Below are 25,802 nucleotides of genomic sequence, written 5' to 3'. Positions count from 1 at the left end.
ACCGGATGTAAAATATTAATTCATTTTAATTAAATTAGAAAACTAGTTTAAATATAATTAAAAATTGTCTTAGATAATCGCGGTTATTACAATTCCCTTTGCAGGGTTGATGCGTAAACAACTCGACTAAATTAAATTCTAATTATTTTGAATATTTTAATGGAACCTTATAAACTAGCGGGACGATTTAATTAAATATTAAACTAGATTTTGAAACGGTTTTTAGTTAATTAATTACAGAAACCTTTACTTACCACACTGGAAACCGTGCGTTTGGCACGGTGTAAACAAATCCCAAATGAAGAAGGAAGGCGCGAATTATCTTGGTATCCATCGACGATAAATATCCAAATAAATTTATCATTTACTAAAATAAAATTAAGAAAGTTTGGCCAAGTACGAAGCAAAAAAGTCGCAAATAATCCATGTGTTACGCAGATACACTACCCTATTCTACAACGTAGTACGAAACGTAGTCGGGAGAAGCATCTTTTATCGATTTTTCCGACTGTACGCGGTAACCTTTTAGTAGACTATTCTACTAATGCAAATACATATTTTTTGAATTATTAAAACCCTTACCAAGCTCGGATTTTGATTTTTCGTGGTTCTAAGTTATTGTATAAAAGAGGTCCTTCTCCTTAGTTTATGCTCAAATCCCGAATGTTGCAAAGTATAGGAATTATTATTTTGCAGACGGTACGAGCGAATACCGTGAAAATCCTGGGAATTTGCTGATGGTTTATATTCGAAAGAATGCAATAAAAAGAAAAAGAAAATACTTAAGTATCAAATTCTTCCGTGGCTTTAAAGAGAATGTCGCTAGAATTAATTTATAAATAACTTATATATTTTTACGATGGGACTGAGTGAGATGAGACAGTTCCAATCACAAATGTGGTCTTACCACTCTGAAACATACAAAAAGGCACGAATAAAAAACTAAATTTCGGGACTTGTCTGTGTCCGAAGTTTGGTCAAATGGTCTCGTTGGTACTCTTCTATCTGGGTCCATTCGCCTTTAATTTATATACATAAGTTACATATTCTATATCTTATCCTATCTTACCACGTAGTTTAGGTATAAAAAAAGAAATATTGTCATGTTTCCCTCGAACTTTATGTTAAAGGAACGTTTGTATAATGTGTGGTATATATAATGCATCAAAGATAATTGAGGCAGGGAAGTATAATACGTATATACTACATATATATAAATACAATAAAAACTGTCCGAGACGGCCAAAAATTTCCGTTTTAATGAGTTTACATTTTATGTAGAGTCGTGTTTTTATTAAACAATCGGCACCCAGAACGTCTTCTATTTCCGTGTTAGACAGGTTTCTGGCATTTGATAGTATTTTGTACAGAAGATCGTTTGTTTTGTAGAAGTTTTGTTTTAGACAGATTTTACTGATAAAAAATAAAAATTGGGTTAATAATATATATTATTATTTACAAAATTACCAAGTTTTTCTTCTTGAATATTAATTTTAGACAGAGCCTTCTCGTAATGGGCGTAATTGTAATCGGCCGTGTGGTCTACAATGCGATAGTGCCTCGAGTTAATTAATTAATCAACCAATAAATTATAATATTATTAATAATGTTATAATAATTAATAATGTTCACTTTTCTTAAGTCCTGATTAATAAAATCAAGCCTGATAAGGCCTGGCTAACTACAAATACGTGGTATCAGCCTTCTTCGGAACCCGTATGAATACAGTATATAAAACAAATAAATAAAATAAACGGGATTTTTTCTACATAAAAGACCAAATTTTTAAGGCCTTTCTATGTCCTAGGCCCGACCCGTATGGTTTTTCTGGCCTTATTCGTATATTTAATATTTACATTTGAAGCAATTGGATGCAAAAAATACCTTAAATCTTTTAAAAAAATATAAAGATTTTTTAGACATAAAAAAATTACTCGAGTCTTAAATCAAGGGTCTACTGTATTACATATTTAATAACGAAATTAGTATTCAATTAAAAATTAATAAAAATAACGATTAAAGTTACATAAATTGAATTATCTTTATTAAGAGATCGTTTGGGATGGACGAATGGCGGAAACAATAAAGATAGCAGCTCGCTGCTCCTGACGAATTTGGTTCAGAAATCTTCATCATGCCTCGTCCTCACTACTCGAACTACATATATTAGATTTGTGGAAAACCCGGAAAACTCCGTGTGGAGGCCCGGAAAACCCAAGCGAACCCCCCATCAACGGGTCTTCTGTGGTTTTATTCACTCGGCTACAGATGGATCCTAAGACTAGCCTCATCTTAGGGACCCTCTGGCAAACGTGTTAGGTCTTATGAGGGAGAATATCAGTAGGGCCATTTGGATCGTTTTTCAAATTTATGGAGGCCTCAAAAGCATTTGTTACAAAGTATCTATTCCGGCACATTTCTTACGTATTAAGAAAATATACATTTACTTCTTGTCAAATTTTATTTTTCAGAAACTAAAATATAATTTTTAAATGTTTTTCTTTTTTTAATTTAGTGGAAGTTTAAAAAAAGCGGCCCGTGTTACCGTCGCCTCCGAAGGGCCCTGTTTATAAATATATTTATATAAGATAAAACACTCGATTTAATTTGCGAGAATATCAGAAACGACATTCATTTACATTTAGTCCCTTTTGTAACGCATTATCAACATAATCGTTTATTACATTTTGTCAGATATCTGATACAGTAAAGCAATTTTACAATGACATAAAATGACAATTAATTGGCATAATATCGTTTTATCGAGCGGTAAATGGCTATTTTAACGAGCTAATGTTGCTCATTAAAATTCACCATCTTGTTCGGTATATCAATATTTTCCCTTAAAGCCATAGCAATTATTTATAAGCAAACGTTTATAAACCATTCTTTTGTAAGCTCCATTGTAAGCATCCTCGAATCGTTCCACAGTTGTAGGCCTACATCAGTTTGACTCGGTTAAAAACTTTTAAGCGTCTAACCAACCGAATAAACATTAAGTAGCGTTTTGACGAAACAATAATCGTCTTCTAAGCTTCTTATTCTATTTTGCGAATTAATTATAAATGGACAAAGAGTCGGTCCGCCGCTCCGAGGGATCCCGGATCGAATCCAGGCTAGTGACTCCCCGGGAATTTTTCGGGGTGGTCCGTCCCAAATATCTCGGGCCCCGTCTCTCGCCACTCTCCAAACTGGCGACAGACCTCCCCAAAAAACCCCTTTTAGTGTTCACTGGAAAAAAAGAAGTAAAGATAAAAAGGAAGAATCAATCGCAACGAGCTAGAATATTCGTCGATCGATCATATTTTATTAATAATTTTAACGTTGGTAATAATACTAAATATCTCATTATATTAATAAATAACGTAATTATTAAAATTATATTTCATTCTAAAACATTTGGATAATATATCATTTATAAAAAAAATATAAGTTTAAAAAATAATAAAGAAAAAAGTTTTGTTTATAATCAACCGAACGTGGCGCTACATTCGAGTCGAATGTAACGAGGGAAGGTGGCGAAGATGGTGGCGCTGGTTCGAATATGTTTGTTTTTATGCCATTTAATTTATGGCATTAGCGGCGAAATTTTTAAATCGGACGATCTTAAATCGCTTCAGCTTCTGCATATCGTAAGAGTGGATTTTATTTTATTTTTATTTTAAATTGAAGGTGGATTTTTATGAAATGTTTACGGAAAATCAAATTGAACACAACTTTGTGGTTTCGAAGCTGAGATTTGTTTGTGACTCTTCGGTTATTCTGTTCGTATTTGGTTTAAATTGTACGTTTTACAGAGTAATGTAGTTTGTGCTGCCTAATTGTTGCTTTATGCCAAGTAATTGGCTCTTATAAATTGTATTGTGTCACAGGTAACTGATTTGTGTGGAAACAGATCTTGTTAGAGGTTAATGTTACCCTAGGTATACAAAATGGCGGCTCGTCTCTGATTCCAGCAAGGAAACAGTGAGACGCACGTTCTAACCTAACCTAACTTATTCTAATAATTTGGTTGCTAATAATTATGGTAATTTATTAGAATAGGTTAGGTTAGGTTAGGTTAGAACGTGCGTCCCACTGTTTCCTTGCTGGAATCGGAAACGAGCTGCCATTTTGTATACCTAGGATAACATTAACCGACTTTCTTATTAAGCTACCAGGTAGCTTAATAAAGAAAGTCAGGTATCAGATAGCTCAGCGGTCGGGGAACTGGGATAAATTACCCCAAATGGGGGAAAAATGAAATTATTGGGGGTAATAAGGAGTTTCTTCAAAACCTAAAGAGTAAAAGTTTTCAATGAAATTATTCTGTTCCAAAATGATAATTTTATTTGGTTTGTCTATTATTTATTATTATCATGATTCATTTTCGGTGTAAAATGATTCAATAAATAGTGTTTAATTTAAATTTGTATTAATTTTCTCCTTTTCAAAATGATGGGGGTAGTGTCGACTTACACAAATATATTTTGGGGTAATGGCTAAAAAAGTTCCCCTCCCGCTGAGGTAGCTTGATAAAGAAACTCTGTTTTCTTTAAGAACTTTTTCTTCAATTCTTGCATAAAAGCTTAAAATCAGTATAATTGTCATATTAATAATTAATGTCCACGTTGACAAAATATATAATAAGAAAGTAAAGGACAGTAAGGCAATAATAATTAATTATCAAATTTATTTACATCTGGAATAAATTTAAAATGAAAAATGATACAATTCTTATATTTCTTTCTGGTAATAACGGAAAAATGGTTAATTTTATATCAATTCGTTGAAAAATTAGACCCGTGAATACATTTCTTCCCCCTTGATTATTGCAAAATGTTAGTTTTAATATCAAACTTTTAATTTTTTAATTTTCAAGTTTTTATTAATTACACATCAATAACAAAAATTTATAAGAATATTAAAATTTTATTGGGCTACAATTTTCAAAAATTGTAGACCTGTAAATTCCCACCGTTGTCCAGCTGTCTGTCCTTTCTTAATCTTTAGAATGGAGTTAGATAGATGATAGTTGAGATTTTTATAAGGAAAGCTTACAGGCCCTACTGACTATATATGAACTTCCGGTTTGGACCGGAAGACGTGTTGTTTTGATTTAAAAACGTTTCGGAGTTAGGGAGACGACGGGTGCTGCTCTTCCGTCGACGGGAAAAGTGACGTACGGGGACGAGACTGCTAAAATCGAGAACATTACGACAAAAAATCGCAGCCTGGCATCGTGATGACGTTATGCCTCTTCAGAACCTCTGGTTTCACTTGTAACAAGAAAAGTAGTAGTTTAGATCCTGAACATTTTTGAATTCTTGTTTGTTGTATATTGTTGTTATCACTTTTATTTAAGGAAAAACAAGTGATAGTGGGAACAATTGTTTGTTAACCTATTGTAGCTGAGATAAGAGTACTTAAAAATTGCTATTTTTAATTTAAAATCAAAATTAAAAGTTTGAAGTTTCATTTCTTAAAATATAGTAAATTGTTTTTATTTTAATTTTTTGTTGTACTTTATTAATTTATTATTATATTGATATAAATAAAACAAGTTTAATAATAAATATTAAATAAGTTATGTAAGGTAATTAAGTTCATTAAGTATTTGGGATATTCAAGTATTCAAGATTTGGTTAAAATTCAAATTCAAAAAAACCAATATTTACCTGTTTCTAGGAATATATTATAAGAATAGTTAAAATCAATTTGGAACAGTATGTTGTTATTTAAGATTCATCACAGGTGGCAACATATATCTGATACAAACCAGTTTTGACTGTCGTTAAAATAATCTTAAAATATATCTTGATTAATTGATTTTTGGTCAACCTTGTATATTAAATTCTTATCTTATTCTAAGTGATAAATTGCAAAGTAAAATATCTACATGATTATTTTATTATACTGTGTTTTAAATCTTGCAATAAATCATTGTAAACAAAAACCTCTCACTTTCTGTGAAATAAGTGAAAATATGTTGATGTGTTATCTAAATATTCTTCTTGAATCAGCAAATATTTTGATGTTAAACTGTGTCATATTTTTAGTAATAAAATTAAACCCTAGATGAAAGATGCTAATTGTTTTAGAGATTTAACGTAGACGAAGTTATGAAACTTTTAATGTAATACAAATGTTTTCATTATTCTGTCCTCTCGAAATGAGTTTAGCACTACAGTATGTATTATGTGGATTTAATAGTAGTAATTTGACAGCAAAGGAATTAACAAAATGATGAAAAGTATAATAAAGAATTATGTGTAATATAAAATGCATCGTTTCCTTAATTGATTCTTTAACAAAACAATATTTAATTAGAAAATATTGGCTTTTTGTGTACAAAAATACTAATGCATAAGAAACTATTGAGCATCTTTGTGACGGAACTATAATACTGTATTATTAATGATGCACTCTGTAATACGATATTAGACATACTATTTGTAGACATATATTTTATGTTTAAATTATTGTCTTTAAATTGTCACAAAACAGCTGCAACTTAATTTTGTAGCTGCTTTGTGACAGTTTAAAAACAACGATATGACTTTTATTACGTAATTAATATATCATAATAAAGAAAATAATATATACATAAAAATAATGCATGAGCTAAAATAACTTGAACTGTAATTTTTCTTAAAGAATCGTTATATTATGCTCTGTATGTGTAATATAATGACTCTTTCATAAACATGCTCAATAGTTTATTATTCATGAATATCATGCATTTGTATAATGCGTAATATAAAGATTTTTTAACAAAAGTTAAATTCAAGTTATCTTTAGCTTATGCATTAGTTTGTTATGTAATTAATAAATTACAGTCAAAATACACTGCTGTTTATAAATTGTCACAAAACAGCTGGAAAATTAAGTTAAATATAATAGTAATGTGTCTATAAACATGATTACATATAATAATTTATTTTTTTGATAATAAATAAAATTATTATATGATAAACATCAATAATCTATGTTCTCATTAAGTAAATATTTTTAGGTGTTTCGGCACGGCGATCGAACTCCCATTTCTCTCTATCCAAATGATCCCAACCTGCATTATAAATGGCCAGTAGCATTAGGAGAATTGACGGTTGTAAGTTATAATATTATATATTAAAAAATTTTAAATATTTATTTTGTAATAACACTTTAAAAAATCGTAATTATTATTTTCATAATTTTGTATTTGTTTATTTTCAGTTGGGAAAATATCAACATTACAGATTAGGAATGTTTTTGAGGGAAAGGTATAAAAACTTTCTGACTGAAAATCCAGAAGAGGTTTGTTTAATATAATAATTTATTTAATGTATTAGAATATTTATTAAATTAATGTTCTTAATTACTGAATGCAATGCTTAACAATATTTAGAAAAATATTTTAGATGTTAAATACTATTTAGAGAATTTACAATTTAATATATACACATAAACATATAAAATAGTCAAAACAATACTAGAAACAGGATACTTTCACTAATTTTATTTAATGAAGTAGAAGTGTTATTGAAGTGTTATGTTAATGAAGTAGAAGTGTAGATCTGACCACATAGGTGTTAATCTGACACCTATGTGGTCATAGTGTTGCCAGATTTTACCAGAGATATTTTATATTTTTGAAAATTTGATAAATTATACATGACCTGAATGATGCAGTCATCGCCGAGCATTCAGTGCATGCTGCTGTATGCTTCTGATTTATTATGCTCTTTATGCTGCTCAGATGTAATGAGCATTGAGTTCTTATCCTAACCCAGGGATCCCCAACCTTTTTGTACCTAAGAGCACATTCTAGATTACCAGTCGGACGGCGGGCACCATTTATTTTTTCAAGGTGAATTTAGAGTTGGACATAGTTAATAATACATACACATAATGTACAAAAAACATTTAATTCTAAAAATGTAATTTAACATACACAAGACTATTAACAATAATTTTTATAAAACAAGTAATTACTAAACAACGCATACAAAATCTACAAAGTATAAAAATTCTTTATAAAAAAAAATATAAATCTCAAAGTCATTGTGATTTTTGGCATTGCATTTCATTGGCCATTGCTTCTTAATTAGAAGAGTATGATGTTATTCCTGCTCGTAAGCAATCGTCAAGGTGTTCATCTGTAAGTCGTGATCTGTACTTTGATTTTATGATGTTCATTGTCGAAAACAATGATTCACACAAGTATGTGGTACCGAAAAACGATTTTATATTATATGCTGCTTTTTTCAAGAATGGAAATTTGTTTCTTTCAACTATATTCCAGAAATTCTCATCTGATATAATGGATTTTAGGATAAAGTCGTTCTGAAGATCCAAAATTTCTATCTCTACCCTTCTGGAGAGACCCGGGATCGAATCCGATCGGGTCGAAAACTCCCCAGGAATTTTTCGGGATGGTCCAAGCGGATATGTCGGGCCCCGTCCCTCATCACCTGGCCGCCCAATTGTATGGTGGCCGAACCCATAATGGGCTTGCTTAAAAAGGCCTTAGTGCCACACAGGGCGGAAAAAGTTTAAAAAAGGAAAAGTTAAAATCGCTTAAAATATCTTTTAAAACAGAAAAACCTAAAACTAAATTGACGAATGGTCATGATATATGCAAAATGTACATATTAGTTTAATAAAGAAATGTCAGTCAACTTTCAAATTAAACAACTGTGGTTTGAGAAGTTCTTTGGAATAGGAAAATTATAATTATTGTTCTACTTTTATTATTTAAGGATTAACATGTCTAGATTTGGGTCTGTAATTAATTAAAAACGACGAAACATCATTTTAAAGTGCATTTTTATTCAAATAATATGTAGCCAGAAATGTAGCCACGTCAAATTTATGTTGCCCAAAAAGTAGCCAATGTGCCAAATGATATTTTTTACACCAAACTAAAAAAAGGGTATCCAAATTTGGTGCAAAGTGGCCAAATATGGCAACGCTGGATGAGCTCCAGACAAATGTCTGCGTTTTCACGGTAACCATAGAAACGGACCGATTCATTTCATTTTAGCTATGGGAAATTTGGTTGGTGAAGATTTGGCGCGAGGGGGAAAAAGATCGGTCGCATTTCGCATTGTGCTTTTATCTGTGTTGAATGCGATTACTACTATTGTGTGGTTAATTATTAAAAATGAGAAAACTTTTACATAGCATTTTATTGAAAACTGAAATATTTTTATTTTAGCGGCGGGCACATGTAAAAGATTGGCGGGCGCTATGGTGCCCATGGGCATAGGGTTGGGGACCCGTGTCCTAACCTATGGACTTTGGATGATTCTTTGAAGTTTGATCCCGAAAGATGTTAAGTCCAATTGATATAGAAAAAAATATGGGAGAAAGCTCATAATAAGTGCATGTTAGGCGAACATCATGAAGAAAATATGCAGAAAACTTTCAAATTTTGTGCCCATCAAAAGTAACCCTCCAAAATTATAGTGATTTGTTGAATACATGAGATAGGATATATTTTTTTGTGCAGCCTGTAAGAAACCATTTCTTGCAGTAGAACAGAGTGATGTCTTGAATGGATTCTGAATGGCATGAACATTACAGTAGATGACTGGTGAAACATTTTACACAGTGATGAGTTTCATTTTACAGTTGCATGTGATGGTAACCACAGATTTGAGCAGGGAGAAAAATGGAAATGGTTTAACCTTACTAACATTAAACAACTGTTAAGTAGCCATAATGGTTTGATGATGCATGGCATATAAAGGTGTTAGAGAGCTTCCCTTAAATCTAATGTTGTTATTTCAACTGCATATCAAGAAGTGTTAGAATACTTTTTGATACCAATGTTCTCAGCAGGATCTAGCTCCCACACATGCTTCAATTACATCTCTGAATGGTTTAAAAAGCCTGGAGTGGCTGAGGAACTTCCCTGACATAAATCCTTTTAAGAATCTAAGGAGTATCATAAAAAAAACAAGTCAGTCAACAAAATCTGGCAACTACAGTAAACTCAGATAGCGCATGCATATGGAAGATAGTTGATCCAAAACATTGTTGAAACGTCATTGATTTGACACCTCACTAAATTATCATCATAATAAAGGCTAATGGATGCACGAAATACAGTATAATCTCCAAATAGTGGACACTGTTGGGACCAAGAAGTTTGTTTGCTATTTAGAAGGGTCTGCTATTCAGAGGTACATGCTAGCAGCTATACTGTATCTTAACCCAGTCATCATATAATGAAGAATAGGATGAATTACAAAAATGTAAAATTTGCGTAGAAATGTGAATACGCCGAAAAGTATACGTATATATAATTAAAATATATATACAATATGTTATTTATTTTTCAGCTGTAAAAATCTCATTTTAACTGAATTTCATTTGAATGTCAAGTTATGAAGGTGATTTGTTATCCACTTCAAGGGGTGGAAAATATATTCAGAATTGTTACATTTATAATGTTATTTATGATTTAAGTGACTAATAAAACTTGATACCGGGATTTGTCTGCATCGTAGTTATCAAGTTCGTGTAACTTTTCAGACATTTTTGCTTTTATTACTGATTTATTAAAAATTACACTTTAGCCACCACAAAGCTGTTAAAATGGTTACCACAACAGCATTTGTTTGGTGAAAGTTCAGGTCATGTTACAAAGGCGATTTGCCAATCATTTTAAAGTGTGGGAAGATGTTCGGTTTTCTCGCATTTATGACATTATTTGTGATCTTAAGTTTCTCTTTTTGTTACTACTATACTATGGTTTTTGTCGAACGAATGAATAACTTCGGAAAATAGTTTTTTGGTATCATAAGCTTAATTTCAACAAGAACACAGAAGTTTAATAACATTAATATGTATAACAATAAATGGTGATTGACAACTTAACCAGATTAAACTTCTCTAACAGATAAAGAATATTGTTGGACTTCTTTCCTCTCCCCCTATTCCTATTTTAAGCAGTCTTTATTTGATGCCTATGGTCAAAATTTTTTGTCTGAAAGAGTATTTGAACCAATTCTTTGTTTTTGTTTAAAATATTTCGTACATAATTAATTCTTTCAGAATATTGAAGGCAGGGCATTGCGTTTTCGTAAGTTGGTGTCTATTATTTGAAGTGTCCGCTGTTTAGAGGTGAATATAATGGTTGTCCTATTTGAAGGGTCCGAGGATTGTAAAAATGTTCATTGAGAAGAGATGTCCACTATTCGGGAGTATCTGTTAATGGAGGTTTCACTGTATTAAAATGTTTCAGAAAATAATGCATGGTGTTTCATTTTGAATTTACTATTACTCACAGTTATTGTTTGAAAAACTTGCAATTATTATGATTTTTTTGGAGCAAACTATTATATTTTGACATAATCTTGTTTTAAGTTTTGTGTGATATTTCTTGTGTGAACTTAGGAAAAGTGAAATTTAATTTATATTTAGTAGATAGTATTGTGTCTGCAATTATTTTAAAGCATGCTGTAATCAGTTTAGTGTAATAAAGGTAAATGTTTTTATCTTTTTCTCAGCACTCTAGTGCTAGTCCTTGAACAACTACTATAATTTTTTTAAACTGGGTATAAATAAATGTATAATTTGAAGTTGAAAGTAGAATTACATTGTTAAATATTTTTTAGTGTAATAATGCAAAGAAATGCATTTATTTCAAATTAAACTTTGCCTTTGACTGTTTTAGATAGAAATACATTACACAAATTAACCAATCTGATTATTCTTAATATATCGAGATATAAATTAAAATTAATAAAATTAAAATTAATAGAATTGTGTCCTTTCTAGAGTTAATAATGAACAATAATTGCCATTTAACTAATTCTGTCGAGGTTGAATAGTTCCTGTCATACTTTATCATTTTACTAATGAACATTTTTCGGGATAAAACAATCTAAAATTAACTGCCGATTAATTGACGATGACTAATCAGTGATAAGTGATAAATAGTTCAATACAATGCTAGAAGTTTTTTATTGAAATTTTATTATTCTTTAAATAAATGTGAAAAGTTTCATGAAGTACATCGTAATACAAAATATAATTGGAACAAAATTAATATTAAAATGCAACTTATATTTTTGTATTTCTGATACAAATGACATTTTTTGCTGTATGATAAACTATCGGCATTCCAGTTTTTTTCTACAGATGCTTAATGTGGTTACATAAACGATACAATTTATTCATATCTGAGTAAAAATTTATCCCATATTTGATATAACATATCTTGAGTAGTTATGGATAGCGTTACCAACCATCCTTAATTGAATTGTAATCCTCCAGTTTTTTTTTCTTATCAATAATATCTTCTTTTTGAGTACAATTTTGATTGTTTATTTTTTTTAATTTTACTTTATTATTTCAAATTATTATCATTCCTGGTAGATGATATTCCAATATTTTATTTTCTTATTATAAAGTAAAGTCTTTATCATTTGCTAGAGTAACAGAAAGACACTACTATTGATTGGAGTTAGATGAGAAAATAAAATTTAGGAACTAATAGAGTGGCATCAGGCAACATTTGGTAATAATTCTAATATTCAGTTTAAAACCCTTTTGCTGTTTAATGTTTTATAATTTACAGTTAGTAAACAAATATTTATGGTAAACTACTTTATTATAAATGTCCTCTTTTATATAAGAAAGTTGCTAATCCTAGTCATATCTTGGGGACCTAATGACTGCAGTTGGAGAGGATCAGACATTTGATATATTTTCAGAAATGAACTTTGGAATCGTTAAATCTGTAGCAAATTCCCAAAGGAATCCACGTGGCCAATCTATCTTAGATTCGAGTGATACATATGCCGCATCACTTGTGCAAACCACACTGAACATTTACAAAGAAAAAGCTGATGAGGCAAAGCCTTAAATGCTTCAACTTATTCTACAGTAAAAATTTTATTAGTTTATATTTTTGTGACCGGAGGGTCAGTACCTCCTTGGTACCTTGTCAGGACTGACACCACCGTGTCCTGGGTGACACAGAAGCTGAGACGCGCGGGTTGATTCGGTCACGCGAGCGGCCGCATATACAGGTGGTCAGATTCGGGATGGAGATGAAGTAAGAGACAGCGTACTGGAAGTGAATCACTCGGATAACAGGTTAACAACCAATAACAATTTAATTTCAACGGAAAGGAGTACATAATACAATACAATAGACATATCAGGATATATATATATATATATATATATATGACTTTCAGTGATGGGTTAGAATCCACACACCTTAGGAATCGAGATGAGGTTGATGATGACTCTCTCACTTGTCATCACCTCCTCCTTTTTATTAGGGGGGCTTTTGGGTTTTTCCCACGACTTTGCTAAAATTTTTTGTACATCTGGGCAATAGTTAAAATTTCACTCGTGGGTTCCGGGTGACACATTGAATGTGTCACCTTCAACAAGGAAACAAGTCCGTGGAAAACAGTATTAATTGTCTTTGACTAAATTTTTCCATTTTGTCTCTGTCTAAATTTTTTGTAGAAAAACAAACATCAAACAAAAGGGCCCTACACCACATTTGGCTCTCACACTTTAAATACAAGTAAGTGATACAAGATTTTAAATTCAATATAAATGATTGATGTTACACCTTAATTTGAATACATCCTGTATACTAAAAAGGATAATTTGAAAAAGAATATAGTTGACATTGATAAATGATGATAACATAATTGGAATGAAAAATAAATGAAATTTTTAAAATTATATATATAATTTAAAAAATTTTTAAACAAAACTTTAAAGGCAAACAACAAGTCCACCTAAAGAGTTAATTTTATTAGAATTATCAGTTCAATCATGTTCGTAAGCTTTAAAAAAAGTAAAATAATAGGTTTATACAATAATGAAAGAATACTGTTGGAATATTTCTTCCAAAAAGTAGAAAAGTATCATAATTTAATAGTTATTAAGCTTCCATATCAGCTTCTAATCTGAGAACTTATCATACCTTTTGGGAAATGTTTTCACTTAAACACCAAGAAACGTTTTTTGTGTAAGGTAGTTGTAACAGTATTGTAACGGGATATAAATTGTAAATGCATGTTTAATAAAGTAGAACAGCAAAAAACAGTCTCTTGGTGTCTAAGTGAAAATGTTTTCCAAAAGGTGTGACAAGTCCTCAGAATAGAAACCAATATAGAGACTTAATAACCATTAAATTATGATACTTTTTTACTTTTTAAAAAAAATATTACAACACTATTCTTTCATTATTGTATAAACCTATTATTTTACTTTTTTAAATCATATGAACATGATTGAATCAATAATTCTAATAAAATTAATTGTTTAAGGGGAACTTGTTACTTGTCTTTAAAGTTTTATCTGGCACTGTACTTAAAATTAAAATAACATTATTATTATTTAGGTGATAGTAAGAAGTTCTGGAAAAAATCGATGTCTGGAGAGTGCCGAATGTAATCTAGCAGCTATGTATCTGCCTGAATCAAAATGGGTGTGGAATAAAGATTTGAACTGGCAACCAGTACCAGTTCAAACAGTTCCATTATCTGATGATAATGTACTTAAAGTTTGAAGTTATTTTCAGTTTTAATATTAATATTTTAAAATTTCTTTTATTTTTAATTTAAAAATGATATTCTCCATTTCAGCTTCTGTATACTGATTCTCCTTGTCCCGAAGCTGAGAAAGAAGAAGAGCGAATAAAAGGGTCTCCAAATGGACAGAAATATATTAATGAGCATAAAGTAAATATTTGGAGTTGTGATATTGATAAAATAGTTTAAAAACATAGAAACAAATTACTTTCTTTATGGAAGTCAAAATAAATAACAACTTACTCTGTCCACACTATTTCCAACAAAACAGTTTAATAATCTTTAATGAAATGAATGTTTTTGGCTATATTAAGTGGCCTGCTTCAGGTTTTAAGTCTGAAATTGAATGTATAAATCTGACATTCAGTTTCATCCTTAAATCAAACAATCTAAATCCAATGTTTGACTTAAAACTTAAAGCAGGCCACTTAATGTAGTTGTAAACATTCATTTCATTAAATTTTATTAAACTGTTTTGTTGGAAATAGTGTAAAAGGTGTGACTTATGCTGTGAAGGTGGGACTTTGGTACCTATATGATAATAAATCATATGGATACCAAAAAAATCTTTATTAAAAAAAAAACTTTTGAACCATCTCAGTTCTTACTATTCAAATGAAATAGAATGCTGTTTTTAATTGTTGCTACATGAAACATAATGTTTGAATGCAAAAGTTTAAAAATAGCTTATTTAAAGAAAAGTAAACAATTTTAAAATACAGGTATACCTCACCTTACATCTGTAATTGGTTCTGGGAGATGCAATGTAAGTCGAAAAACGACATAAGTTGAATTTACTCGTCACTAGGCTAAACCACAAATTATCATTCCCAGTTCTGTATTTTATTTATAAATGCATTTTTAATAATACGTAGTATGATCCAAAAGTTTGGGAAATTGGCATAAAATTCCTTACCTTAAAAAGTTTATATTGCCGATGCACAACCATTTTCAAAGTAATCACCTTGGGCAATGATACTGTTTTGCCATCGCTCGTATAACTTCTGGAAGCACTGCTGGAAGCCATTTTTTGAAACCTCCCGTAAGGCCTCCTGCGATGCTACTCTCACCTCATCTGATGACAAAACGGCGTCCCTGCACATGCTTTTTCATTGATGGAAACAAATAAAAATCACATGGGGCTAAGTCTGGTGAATAGGTGGGGTGTGGAAGCACATTAATTTGAGTTTTGGCGAGAAACTGTGTGACCATTTGGGACCGATGTGCAGGTGCGTTGTCATGCAGAAGGTACCAGTCTCCACTTTGCCAGATCTGCGGCCGTTTACGATGAATGGATTCCCTCAAATGACGTAAAATGTCTAGATAACGCTCCTTGTTTACTGTTCTGCCTTCGGGAATGAATTCTGAATGAACAATTCCTCGAGAATTTTTTGATTCTCGAGGAATTGTTCAAATTCTCGAGGAAAATTCCTCGAGAATTTTTTGATTCTCGAGGAAATACCTCCATCATGACTTTCCCTTTGCTCCGATCCTGCCGGAATTTCTTTGATCGCGGTGAGGAGGGTGATTTCCATGTTGAAGAAGCACGTTTTGATTGGATATCTAATAAATAACACCACGTTTCATCACCTGTTATGATGTGGTTCAAAAAAGCTGGATCCTTATTGGCTTTGTCCATTAAATCACCCGATATTCTCATTCGTTCTTCCTTTTGACAGGAGGACATTTGTTCTTCCTTTTCTTCCTTTTTGAGGGACAATGTTCTGAGACACTCAGTGCATGTTAAGATCTTTCATTAAAATATGCTGGCAACCAGTCTTTGATAAGTGAGTAGCCTCGGTGATTTTTTCAAGGGTTAAGTGACGATCTTTGCAAACACATTGAGAGACCAACTCAACATTTTCCGCGTTTCGTGAAGTCAAAGGTAGGCCAGAGCATTTATCGTCTGAGATGGATTCTCGGCCCTGTTTAAAACGCCGATGCCATTCATACACCTTCGATTTCGCCATGGTAGAATCACTGTACACCTTTCTTAGAAATTTTAAAGTTTCTGTATGTGTTTTACCTAAACGCTGACAAAATTTAATGTTGCAGCGCTGTTCTTGAAACTCCATTTTTATTACGTCGCAGAACAAAGGTAACTATCTCTGGAAGAAAACAGCAGCGCTCGCGGTTTAATCAAGTGATATGGGCAAAACAGACCTGAACACGTAGGGGTGGTTTGGTAGAATCCATTTCATACATGCTTTTGTTGTCATAGATTACTGCATTCCCCGAACTTTTGGATCGTACCATGTATATAGTTAATAAGAATCCATTTTAAGCTTACAAACAAATAAATTTTAGTTTTTAATATAGTACAGAAAAAAGTAATCTAAAGTTACAAATCCATGTACTGTACATGTTTACAATTTGGTGATGTTTACAGTACATTGTGGTCTCTTTATTTGTGAATGTGGTTTCTCTAAGACATTATAAAATAAGATGAGTTTTTAAGGTTAAGGTTTTACCAATATCGAGTGGAGCTGACAATGACGCCAAATGATAGATATTGGAACTACCGTGGAAAATGCCAATAATGAGCACTTAAAGACCGCTAAATGAGACGACTACACAGAAACACAGATGTTTTCATGTTTTGTTCTGTAGGATTTATGATGATTATATTAACATTTACTGTAAATGTACATATTTTAATATGATTATATGTGCTTTTAACGGTTTTCTAGTGATATTACGACTTCAGTATTTGTGGCAGATGGATGTAAAGTCAAATAAAATGACTTAAACCCGATTTTTATTTTTCCGTATACTTTTTTGACAAACGACGTAACTCGAAATGGCGTAAGTTGAGGTATACCTGTACACATAAGAAAATATATATGATCCTTAGGGTTGTTCAATTTTTCAGCAGCTATCATTCCTGGGAAAGCAGGAAATAGAATAATAAATCTGGGATTGCTGGGATCAAACTGCATTTCTATTTTTAATAAAATTTTAATGTATTTTAAAGAAAACTGACCACTGATCAGTAGGAAGTTAGAAACAAAGAAATTCAGTTTTAGCTATTTACTAATTTTCATTGAAAAAATACAATAAAACTTCTTTTATTTTAAAAAATATTCATGAGAACCATACTTTATTTAAGAACTTGTTACATCAAGGAGGCGGCATGCACAAAAACTAGAGTACACAATTGTTTTTCAGATATTTATTGTAACACAAATGCGTTTAGTTACATAGCATTTTGGACTACTGCCCCTCTTCAGCAAAAGGTTACAAAAATTTCCTCAAAAAATTGATTTATAATAATTTTACAAACATTACAAAAAGAAATTTTCTTTATCTTATTCATTTTTCAAATGATCTATTACTCAAGAGATCCAATATAGTTGCTTTGTCATAAGCACATAAAAGGGTAGCATAAATTTTTGAACAGCACGGCAGTGCTCCCTTCAGTCAGGTCTGACATCATCTGTAACTTTTCGGCTTATAGGATTGTTCAAACTGTGCAAGCGGCCCTCGTATGTAAGACTCATGGAGTAAGGGATGAAAGAGAGAAATTTTAGAGAGACGGGGAAGTCTGGAAGTAATGCACTTCACTACGCATTTTTCCAGCAAAAACAAATATTTATTTTCCTGAGTCAAAAGGTACAAAAAAAAGTGAAGATAAGGGCTTTCTAAATCCTTATGCATGAGAGAGTGTGTGTGTTTACAACTATGCACAGGTTGATAAATACCTAGATTGGTATTGTTTAACAATCATCCTGAAGCGGGCCTGTTCTGAAGATGTCCCGAAAGGGAGAAAGCTTGTGTACGACGAGTCTTGACCCACAAAAGTCTGCAACGGTAATGTTCATAACAGGTCTAGTAAATTGTTCTTTAGTTGGAGAGGCAAAGGTCCAGTTGGAAAGTGATAGGAGTTCGGGAAGATCAGCGGTGGAGTATGGCCAAGATAAGCACACATTTCAAAAACAGACAGGCACCTTCTCTTATGACCTTTTCCCTTGCTTTTTATTCTGAGTCTTCCCCTGCTATTCTGATGCCCAAATTTGGTAAGGATGAATAAGGAGCTGGCGGTTAGTCTAATCCCTGATTTTTTTTGATATTTCTTTCGACGAGTAGTTTTCTATCTGAAGATGTGTCACCTACTAAGGAAGTGTTATCAGTGGGTAAATTTCTCAATTTTCCTCTACAGTATTTGACAATACAGATTTAGTTAGAATAATTTTCAAACAAAAATTAAATAATTGAGAGTGCGAAAATTACAAAAATACTAGCCTGGGTTTCACAAATTATTACATCCAATAGTACATAAAACTGGTGATTACAACTATTCTAAAAAATATTTTACAACAATTTTACTTTGGTAAAACTATTAAATACCAGCTATTAAAAATACTCTTACCAAAAATGATTCACTATACACTGGCCTTTTCATGTGCTCATGCATAAAACAACTGTAATGGATCTCATGGGTAAGAGATAATTTGGAAAATGAATAAGATAATTAAAGAAAATTTTTTTGTAATTTTTAAGGTAATGAAAACTTTATTTTTTCAGATGCATAAACAAAATAAATAAAATGTAAAATCTTTTACAAAATTTAAAAAGAAAGTTAACTAGATTTATAGTATTGCTTCAAGAATCAGATATTGTTGATGGTATCAGCAATATCTGATTCTTGAACTTCAGCTCTTGGACTCAGCTGAAGTTAGTGGGATAAAACTGAGGGAAAGAAAGAGTCGGTTCAAGTTCTACGTTGAAGAACTTTTTAAAGAAATGTTTGAACTTGTTTGAAATAATTGTCTTTAAGGTCAGTTATTTTGAACAAGTTCATTTTTAAGAATATTTTTTATATCATAAGATGACTGGACAATCTCTTGATGATAGCTTTTAATAGCATTATTTACAGTCTTTAGAAGGGATTTTTTTCCTGATATGGCTGGGAATATTTACGAGCTGTGGCTAGAAAATAATGAGACTGTGATTGCCTGCATGCAATGGTTGCACATGGGCTGAAGTGAGTGAGTGGGTGGGTAAATGACCTTGAACTAGTAAGAATAATTACAGCGAGTCTCAATTTGCTACAACTACTAAATTGCTGTGAATGCCTGCTGCGAGTGGATGTGCTTTTAGCACGTGTCAGAAAAATGGCCAGCTTGAAAGAGGAGCATTATATCAATCTGAAATTTTTGGTGAAATTGAAAAAACTGCCACTGAATCTTTGCACCTACTACGTGAAGCATACAAAGATGCATGTCTCTCTTGTGCATGTGTGTTCTGAAGATTTTCTGAAAACTGAGAGGATGTGAAAGACGACGACAAATGTTCTAGATGGCCCAGCACGTGAAAAATCATGGAAAACATGTGTAAAGTGGAAATTGTTTGAAATGATTGAAGACTGAGCATAATAATGATTATAAACATGGCACACATGGATAAGGAGAGTATGAGGCAAATTTTGCATGAAAAACTGAACACAACGAAGGTGTGTGCTAAGGTTGTCCCAAGGCTGCTGTCCTCAGAGCAGAAAGAGAATCCCAAGTGAATTTGTTCTGACATTTTGGCTCAAGTTGAAGAGATGTGGAACCTTCTGGACAACGTCATAACTTGTGATAAAACTCGGATATTCCAGTACAATCCTGAAACAAAGTGTCAATCCATGCATTGCAAGTAGGGATTGCAATTGCTGGATCTCTCATCCAGCAATCCAGCTGGATACAGCACATCCTTCGGCCTGCTGGATCCAGTACCAGGTGCTGGATCCAGTGCTGCAAATCTGCAAATACTGAATTAACTTTCTAAATAATAGCACAAAAGTCTACGTTGCCGGCATTGCCGCTTTGCTACGTGCGCCATCGCTCGGTGGCGAGAGCAACGTTGTCGTTCAGTGCGGCACGTGCTACACCCCCTCTCTACCGCCCGCCCTTTTACTTCTGCCGATCTAATTGCCAGTTGACTTTCCGCTCTTGCTAAATAAAGTGTCTTTGCGCTAAATAAAATAAGTAATTCCTCTCCTAGTCCTGGTGTATAATTCTAATTTACGGTCGGTTGTGATGTCAATGAATCACGTGACGGAATGATTTATGATTATTTGATGACCCCGAAACCAACTAGCATAGAGGCAGAAAGGGCCTTCTCTGCAGCGGGATATATATTCAGTTCATTAAGAAGTAGGTTGGGAGACAACATCAATACCATTTGTTTCTTGAGATCCTACTTCCAGAAAAGTCAAAAAAATAACAGAAGTGATCAATTTAATTTTATTTAATCCTTTAAAACACTTTATTCAAGACAAGACTAATATTTTATAACTTCTACTCTAATTCTATTAAGTAAGAGTTTTTAACTTTTATTCTATAAGTGGTTAGTGGCTAGGCTAGGCAATTTTATTGTGAAAATTAGTGAGAAACTCAGACTACCTAGTTAAATAATTAAATTAATGAGTATCAGTATCTTAGATGTACGATGATATGAATGTATGTGATTCATGATTTGATAATAACAACTAACTACTACACTACTACTCATTACTTACGCACTACTTTACTAACACTAATAATTAAAACACTTATAAATAACTACAGACTGATATGTAGAGCCTATATAAGAAAACTAGTAAAACAGATAGCCACTTAGCCACTGATTATCCATCCTTACATTATTATAATATATTAATATAAATTAATTAGTAGAATTACCTTTGCTATTATTTAACTTAAAGATTACATTATAATTATAATCTAACTAAACATTTAAAATTAATTATCTTTATCTCAAGTGTTAAACCGAACCAAAGTTAAGTTTACTAACTAAATGTGTAAGAAGTTTAGAAGTTTCACTGATTTATAGTGACCAGTCTAAATAATAAAAGCTTCTTAAGTATTTTAAAAAAATGTTTTATTTAAAAAAAAAAAAAAACATAAATTGCTGGATAGATAGATAGACAGATAACACTTTATTGCACCAAAAATACATCCCTGCTGGATCCAACTGGAATAATGTTGGTCCAGCAAAAACACTGCTGGATTGCAGTCCATAATTGCAAGACACCACATTCATCAATGATGAAAAAAGTGTGACAAAGCAAGTCAAAGTTTAAGGCCATGCTCATTATGTTCTTCAACATTAAGGGTGTAATTTTAGAACACTGGGTTCTAGAAGGCACAACAGTGAACCAATACTTCTACAAAGAAGTTCTGGAATCTTTGTGGAAAAGGGTCAGAAGAAAATGGTTTCACTTTCCATCAGGACAATGCACCAGTCCATTTTGCTCTGTCAGTGAAGCAGTTTTTGGCCAAGAAGTGAGTCACACTACTTGAACACTCACCATATTTGCCTGACCTAGCGTCGTGTAACTTTTACCTTTTTCGTAAAGTCGAGTCTGCACTGAAGGGACGCCATTTTGATTCAGTTTCTGCTGTCAAGAAAAAACGACGGAGCTTCTACATAGCCTTACAGAAGACGACCTGTATCACTGTTATAATCAGTGGAAGTTGCAAATGCAGCATTGTATGGAAGCAGAAGGATCATACATTGAAGGGGAACACAACTAAAGCAAGTATACTACTTAAGGTTTAAAGTTCCAGCTTCAGTCTCATTATTTTATAGCCACACCATGTACTCTTGCTGAAAATTCGGAATGAAGACTGGAAGTGGGAGATGGAACAGACAAAAAAAACAAATTTCTCTCAAACAATTTCTTTACAGCAATATGTATTGAAGTTTTTGATGGAGATAAAGTTAGAAATGGATCAGACTTTTCTGAAATTGTATTAGGGACGACTTATTCATGTATTTCATCAAGTTGATCAGGCTTACATTTCTCCAATGAGCAGTTAATTATTGTGATGTTGTCACAATGCTGGGCTACAATTTTTCATCACAATGCACTTACTGTAAGTTTATTAGTGTCTTGCCCCTGCACATCATACTTTTCCTATTAACAATGAAGTTATGCTGGTCGTGTATATCTGTTCAGGACAAAATTTTTGATTTGAAATAACATGATTTCCAGCCCAAAACAGAAGTTTGTGTAGAGTTAATTGGGGCCTCCTGCCTCTAAGCTTTCCATATCTGGTTTTAGCTTTCATCTATCTACCACTGTTCTCAAGATCAAGGATGGACAGACAGACAGATAGATAGATGGATGACAGTGGGAATTTAAAAGAGTACAATTTTTACAGAGGGGAAGTATGACGATCCGGATGACCTCCAGATTTTTACATTTTTGAACCTAAGACACTTTGAAACATCAAGAAATGCAAAAAGAATTGGGGGTAATTTCTGTATGTATGGGTGTTTGTGTTTGTTTGTGTGTGTGTGTGGTGAGGCATAATTTTGTTTACTTTGTTTGAAGCTTAATAACTCCTGTGCTTTTTGTTGAAAATTTCTGAAATTTTCCAGGGAGGTTTGTTTATTAGGGGATTGTTGCTATTACATTTTGGTGGTTAGAAGTTGAGGGGAGTCGTGTGTATATCCAGTAGGGTTGAATTTAATGATGATTTTACTCATTATTAGCATTTATGATCTACTATATAAAGCTGAAAAAATGGGCAGTCTTTTTCTTTCTTTCTTTTTGTTACGGCATACCAAAAATGGCCACTAGGGGCGCCTCTAGCTAATATTTAAATTAACAATATAAATTATTTTATATTTTTACAGTATAATACTCAGTGTATTTTTATTTTTATTTGTAATTTAGTATGCCCCGATGCCTGCATCGGGTCTTTCGACTTGTTTTTTTATAAAATCCATCCCCACCCCGAAAATTAAGCTTTTTGCCATTTTATAATAGTTAAAAATATAAAATGTTTTTAAAATAAAATATGATAACAGATGGCATTACCAAAAGTTTAAATGTTGCCGGAAAAGTTGAGCAACCCATTGCCGGTTTATTTCAAATTGCAGCCCAAAAAAAACTGGAAATATTGTATTACAACCAACAACCTTATCTTTACTTTTCCAGTAAAAATTTGATTTAAGTTTTGCCGAGAAAGTAAAAATAAAGTTGTCGGTTGTGATAGATGCTGCTCTCGATTCTTTAATTAACGCCAGAGCGTTCTAATAAATTACCACTTCTTTTTTCCGTGTCCAAATTATTAAGCGAGTAGCTGTTTTGCGAAGTCCTTTGGCTATCAATTATTAATGCTCTTTGATCCTTGTGTCAATTGACCTAGAAGTTGAGACTATATAAAAATAAACTTTATTTAGCTAGAAATTCTTATTGCATACATACATGACTTTGATAATGTAGTACTTATTTTATTCTTATCTGTTTTGAAGAGGCTCATGACTGAAGGGTTTCTTTGAATAGCTAATAATATCTTGCTTTTTTGACAAAAGGGCTGTGAACACTGCCACTTCTTTATCCTTTACTACTACTGCCTGTTTTATGCTTTTGCATTTCTGTTGGATTAATTTGCTTTCTTAAAGATGCTTTAATAAGATCACTTATGACATTTAGAGGAATTTCATGCTTCTAGACTATTTCTTTAATTAGCTCAATTCTCAAATTTCTGTCTTCTATTTGATGAATGTGTCATAACTATTGGTTAATACTCTATATGCCACTAGTTTGCGAGCACATGTATCCTCTGAATACCAGTGTATTAATGAATTCTTTGGTTTGGGTTTACAGTATTCTGGTACCTATGTTAGTTCCCTTGTTGTAGATAGTAAAGTCCAGAAAATTAACATCTTTTGTATTTTTATCTGCTAGTTTAATAGATACTCCCACAGAAATCTTGGATTCTACTTTTACCCTTTCATATGATTAACATATTGTCCATGTATCTTAAGACTAATTTAATGTCATTATTGAAGTTCATTATTACCAGTCTTCTATCATTTTACTACTGTTTTAGCAATGTCTCCAGAAATAAAAAAAGCTATTGTTTTTAAATAATATACTCTATTTAGGCATAATGTATATTTTCTTATGCATATTGTTTTGTGTGTTCTTTTCCTTTTTAAAGTAATATTTCAATTTTGTATTCAAATGTTATATTCCATACATATATATGAACTATTATGTTAAATTTAATATGAAATTGAAAACTAAATAAAAGAAAAATCAATTAGGTTTCGTTAAAACAGACTTGTGGATTATCCGTATTTCCGCATCGTCCGTGCCTCCGTTACCGGCGATTAGCCCGGATAATCGGAAGTATATTGTATTTGTCTCCAAGCTTTTCCCTCCTTGGAAAACTTTTTGTGCATGCCCATGCTTCAGTGTCTGTAAAACAGAAATAATTAAATAAATAAAAAAAATAATAATTTGTTTTATATTTATTAATTAATAATATATTATTGCCAAATATTTTATGAAATTTTACATTGATCAGATGGATGCAATATTAATGCTTTAGATGTATCTTTTTAAGTTGAAATTTAATTGAGTTAATGTTAGTTTTAAATTAATCTCACTTATATACATAAATAAAATAAATTTTATCTTTGTCGTTTCAGGAGTTATTTGAATATCTTTCCAATTATAGCGGCACAAAAGTTTCATTTTGGAAGGATGTTGATTATCTTTATAACACAATATGGATAGAGGTAAGAATTGATGCCAAGTTTCTCACATAAAATTATTTTTTAAATTTTAATTATAGCATTTATTGCTGCCATATTTATCATTTTAACAAGACAAATCATTCCAACTATGTAAATTGTTTATAACCATGTTGAAAAAAACATTTGTATTTTGGTTTCACGTATGTATGTATGTAGTTCTTGGTTAACACACATTTTAGTTTATACATTAGTTCATTAATTACAGATGTTATTTGTACTGTATGGTACTTTATTGATGTAATTGCTTCCGAAGGAGGTTGTGATAGTTGCTATATCTGATTTTCTTAATTCATTTTTAACATGTTACTTTTGAGGAATGTATCTACTACATTAACCAAGGATTACCTGTGTGTGTGTGTAGCAAATCCTCATAAATTAAACTGTAATTTTTCATAGATTCAATGGCATAAATTGAGTTTCCATTCCTGAAAATAAACTGAACTATACATTAACACAGACTTAAAAAACTATTTAAATATGGTATATCTGGCATATCACAGAATCGGTAGTGGTTTTTAGTTATTCAAGCTCTTTAAATAAACATGAACTTTGAAGCCTTTTTATGCAAGAAAAATCTAATGTAAAATTTATATCACATTATACTTGATATTACTGTATTTATTCTAATAAATAATGTCTGTAACCTTTTCGTCTTACTGTTAGAAAGTGACTATTGTTTCTAATTTTTAGGAATTAGGTACAACTATCGATGAAATAAATCTG

At 31.8% G+C, this 25,802-nt stretch overlaps 1 protein-coding gene across 1 annotated transcript in view; it reads left to right on the top strand.

The window, feature by feature from the left end:
• The first annotated feature begins 3,510 nt into the window (after window positions 1-3,510).
• LOC136974506 (uncharacterized) overlaps window positions 3,511-25,802 on the top strand; it is a 42,118-nt gene continuing 19,826 nt past the window's right edge. The window contains exons 1-6 of the mRNA XM_067269417.1: window positions 3,511-3,632; window positions 6,995-7,090; window positions 7,198-7,278; window positions 14,348-14,500; window positions 14,592-14,687; window positions 24,972-25,061. Coding sequence (XP_067125518.1) covers window positions 3,525-3,632; window positions 6,995-7,090; window positions 7,198-7,278; window positions 14,348-14,500; window positions 14,592-14,687; window positions 24,972-25,061 — 624 coding nt within the window. The 5' untranslated portion in view covers window positions 3,511-3,524. The remainder of the gene's footprint in view (window positions 3,633-6,994; window positions 7,091-7,197; window positions 7,279-14,347; window positions 14,501-14,591; window positions 14,688-24,971; window positions 25,062-25,802) is intronic.

Source organism: Centruroides vittatus, unplaced genomic scaffold, assembly GCF_030686945.1.
Source record: "Centruroides vittatus isolate TY-2023 unplaced genomic scaffold, ASM3068694v2 contig_349, whole genome shotgun sequence".
Taxonomy (NCBI): domain Eukaryota; kingdom Metazoa; phylum Arthropoda; class Arachnida; order Scorpiones; family Buthidae; genus Centruroides; species Centruroides vittatus.
This window is presented reverse-complemented; position numbering and strand designations above follow the sequence as displayed.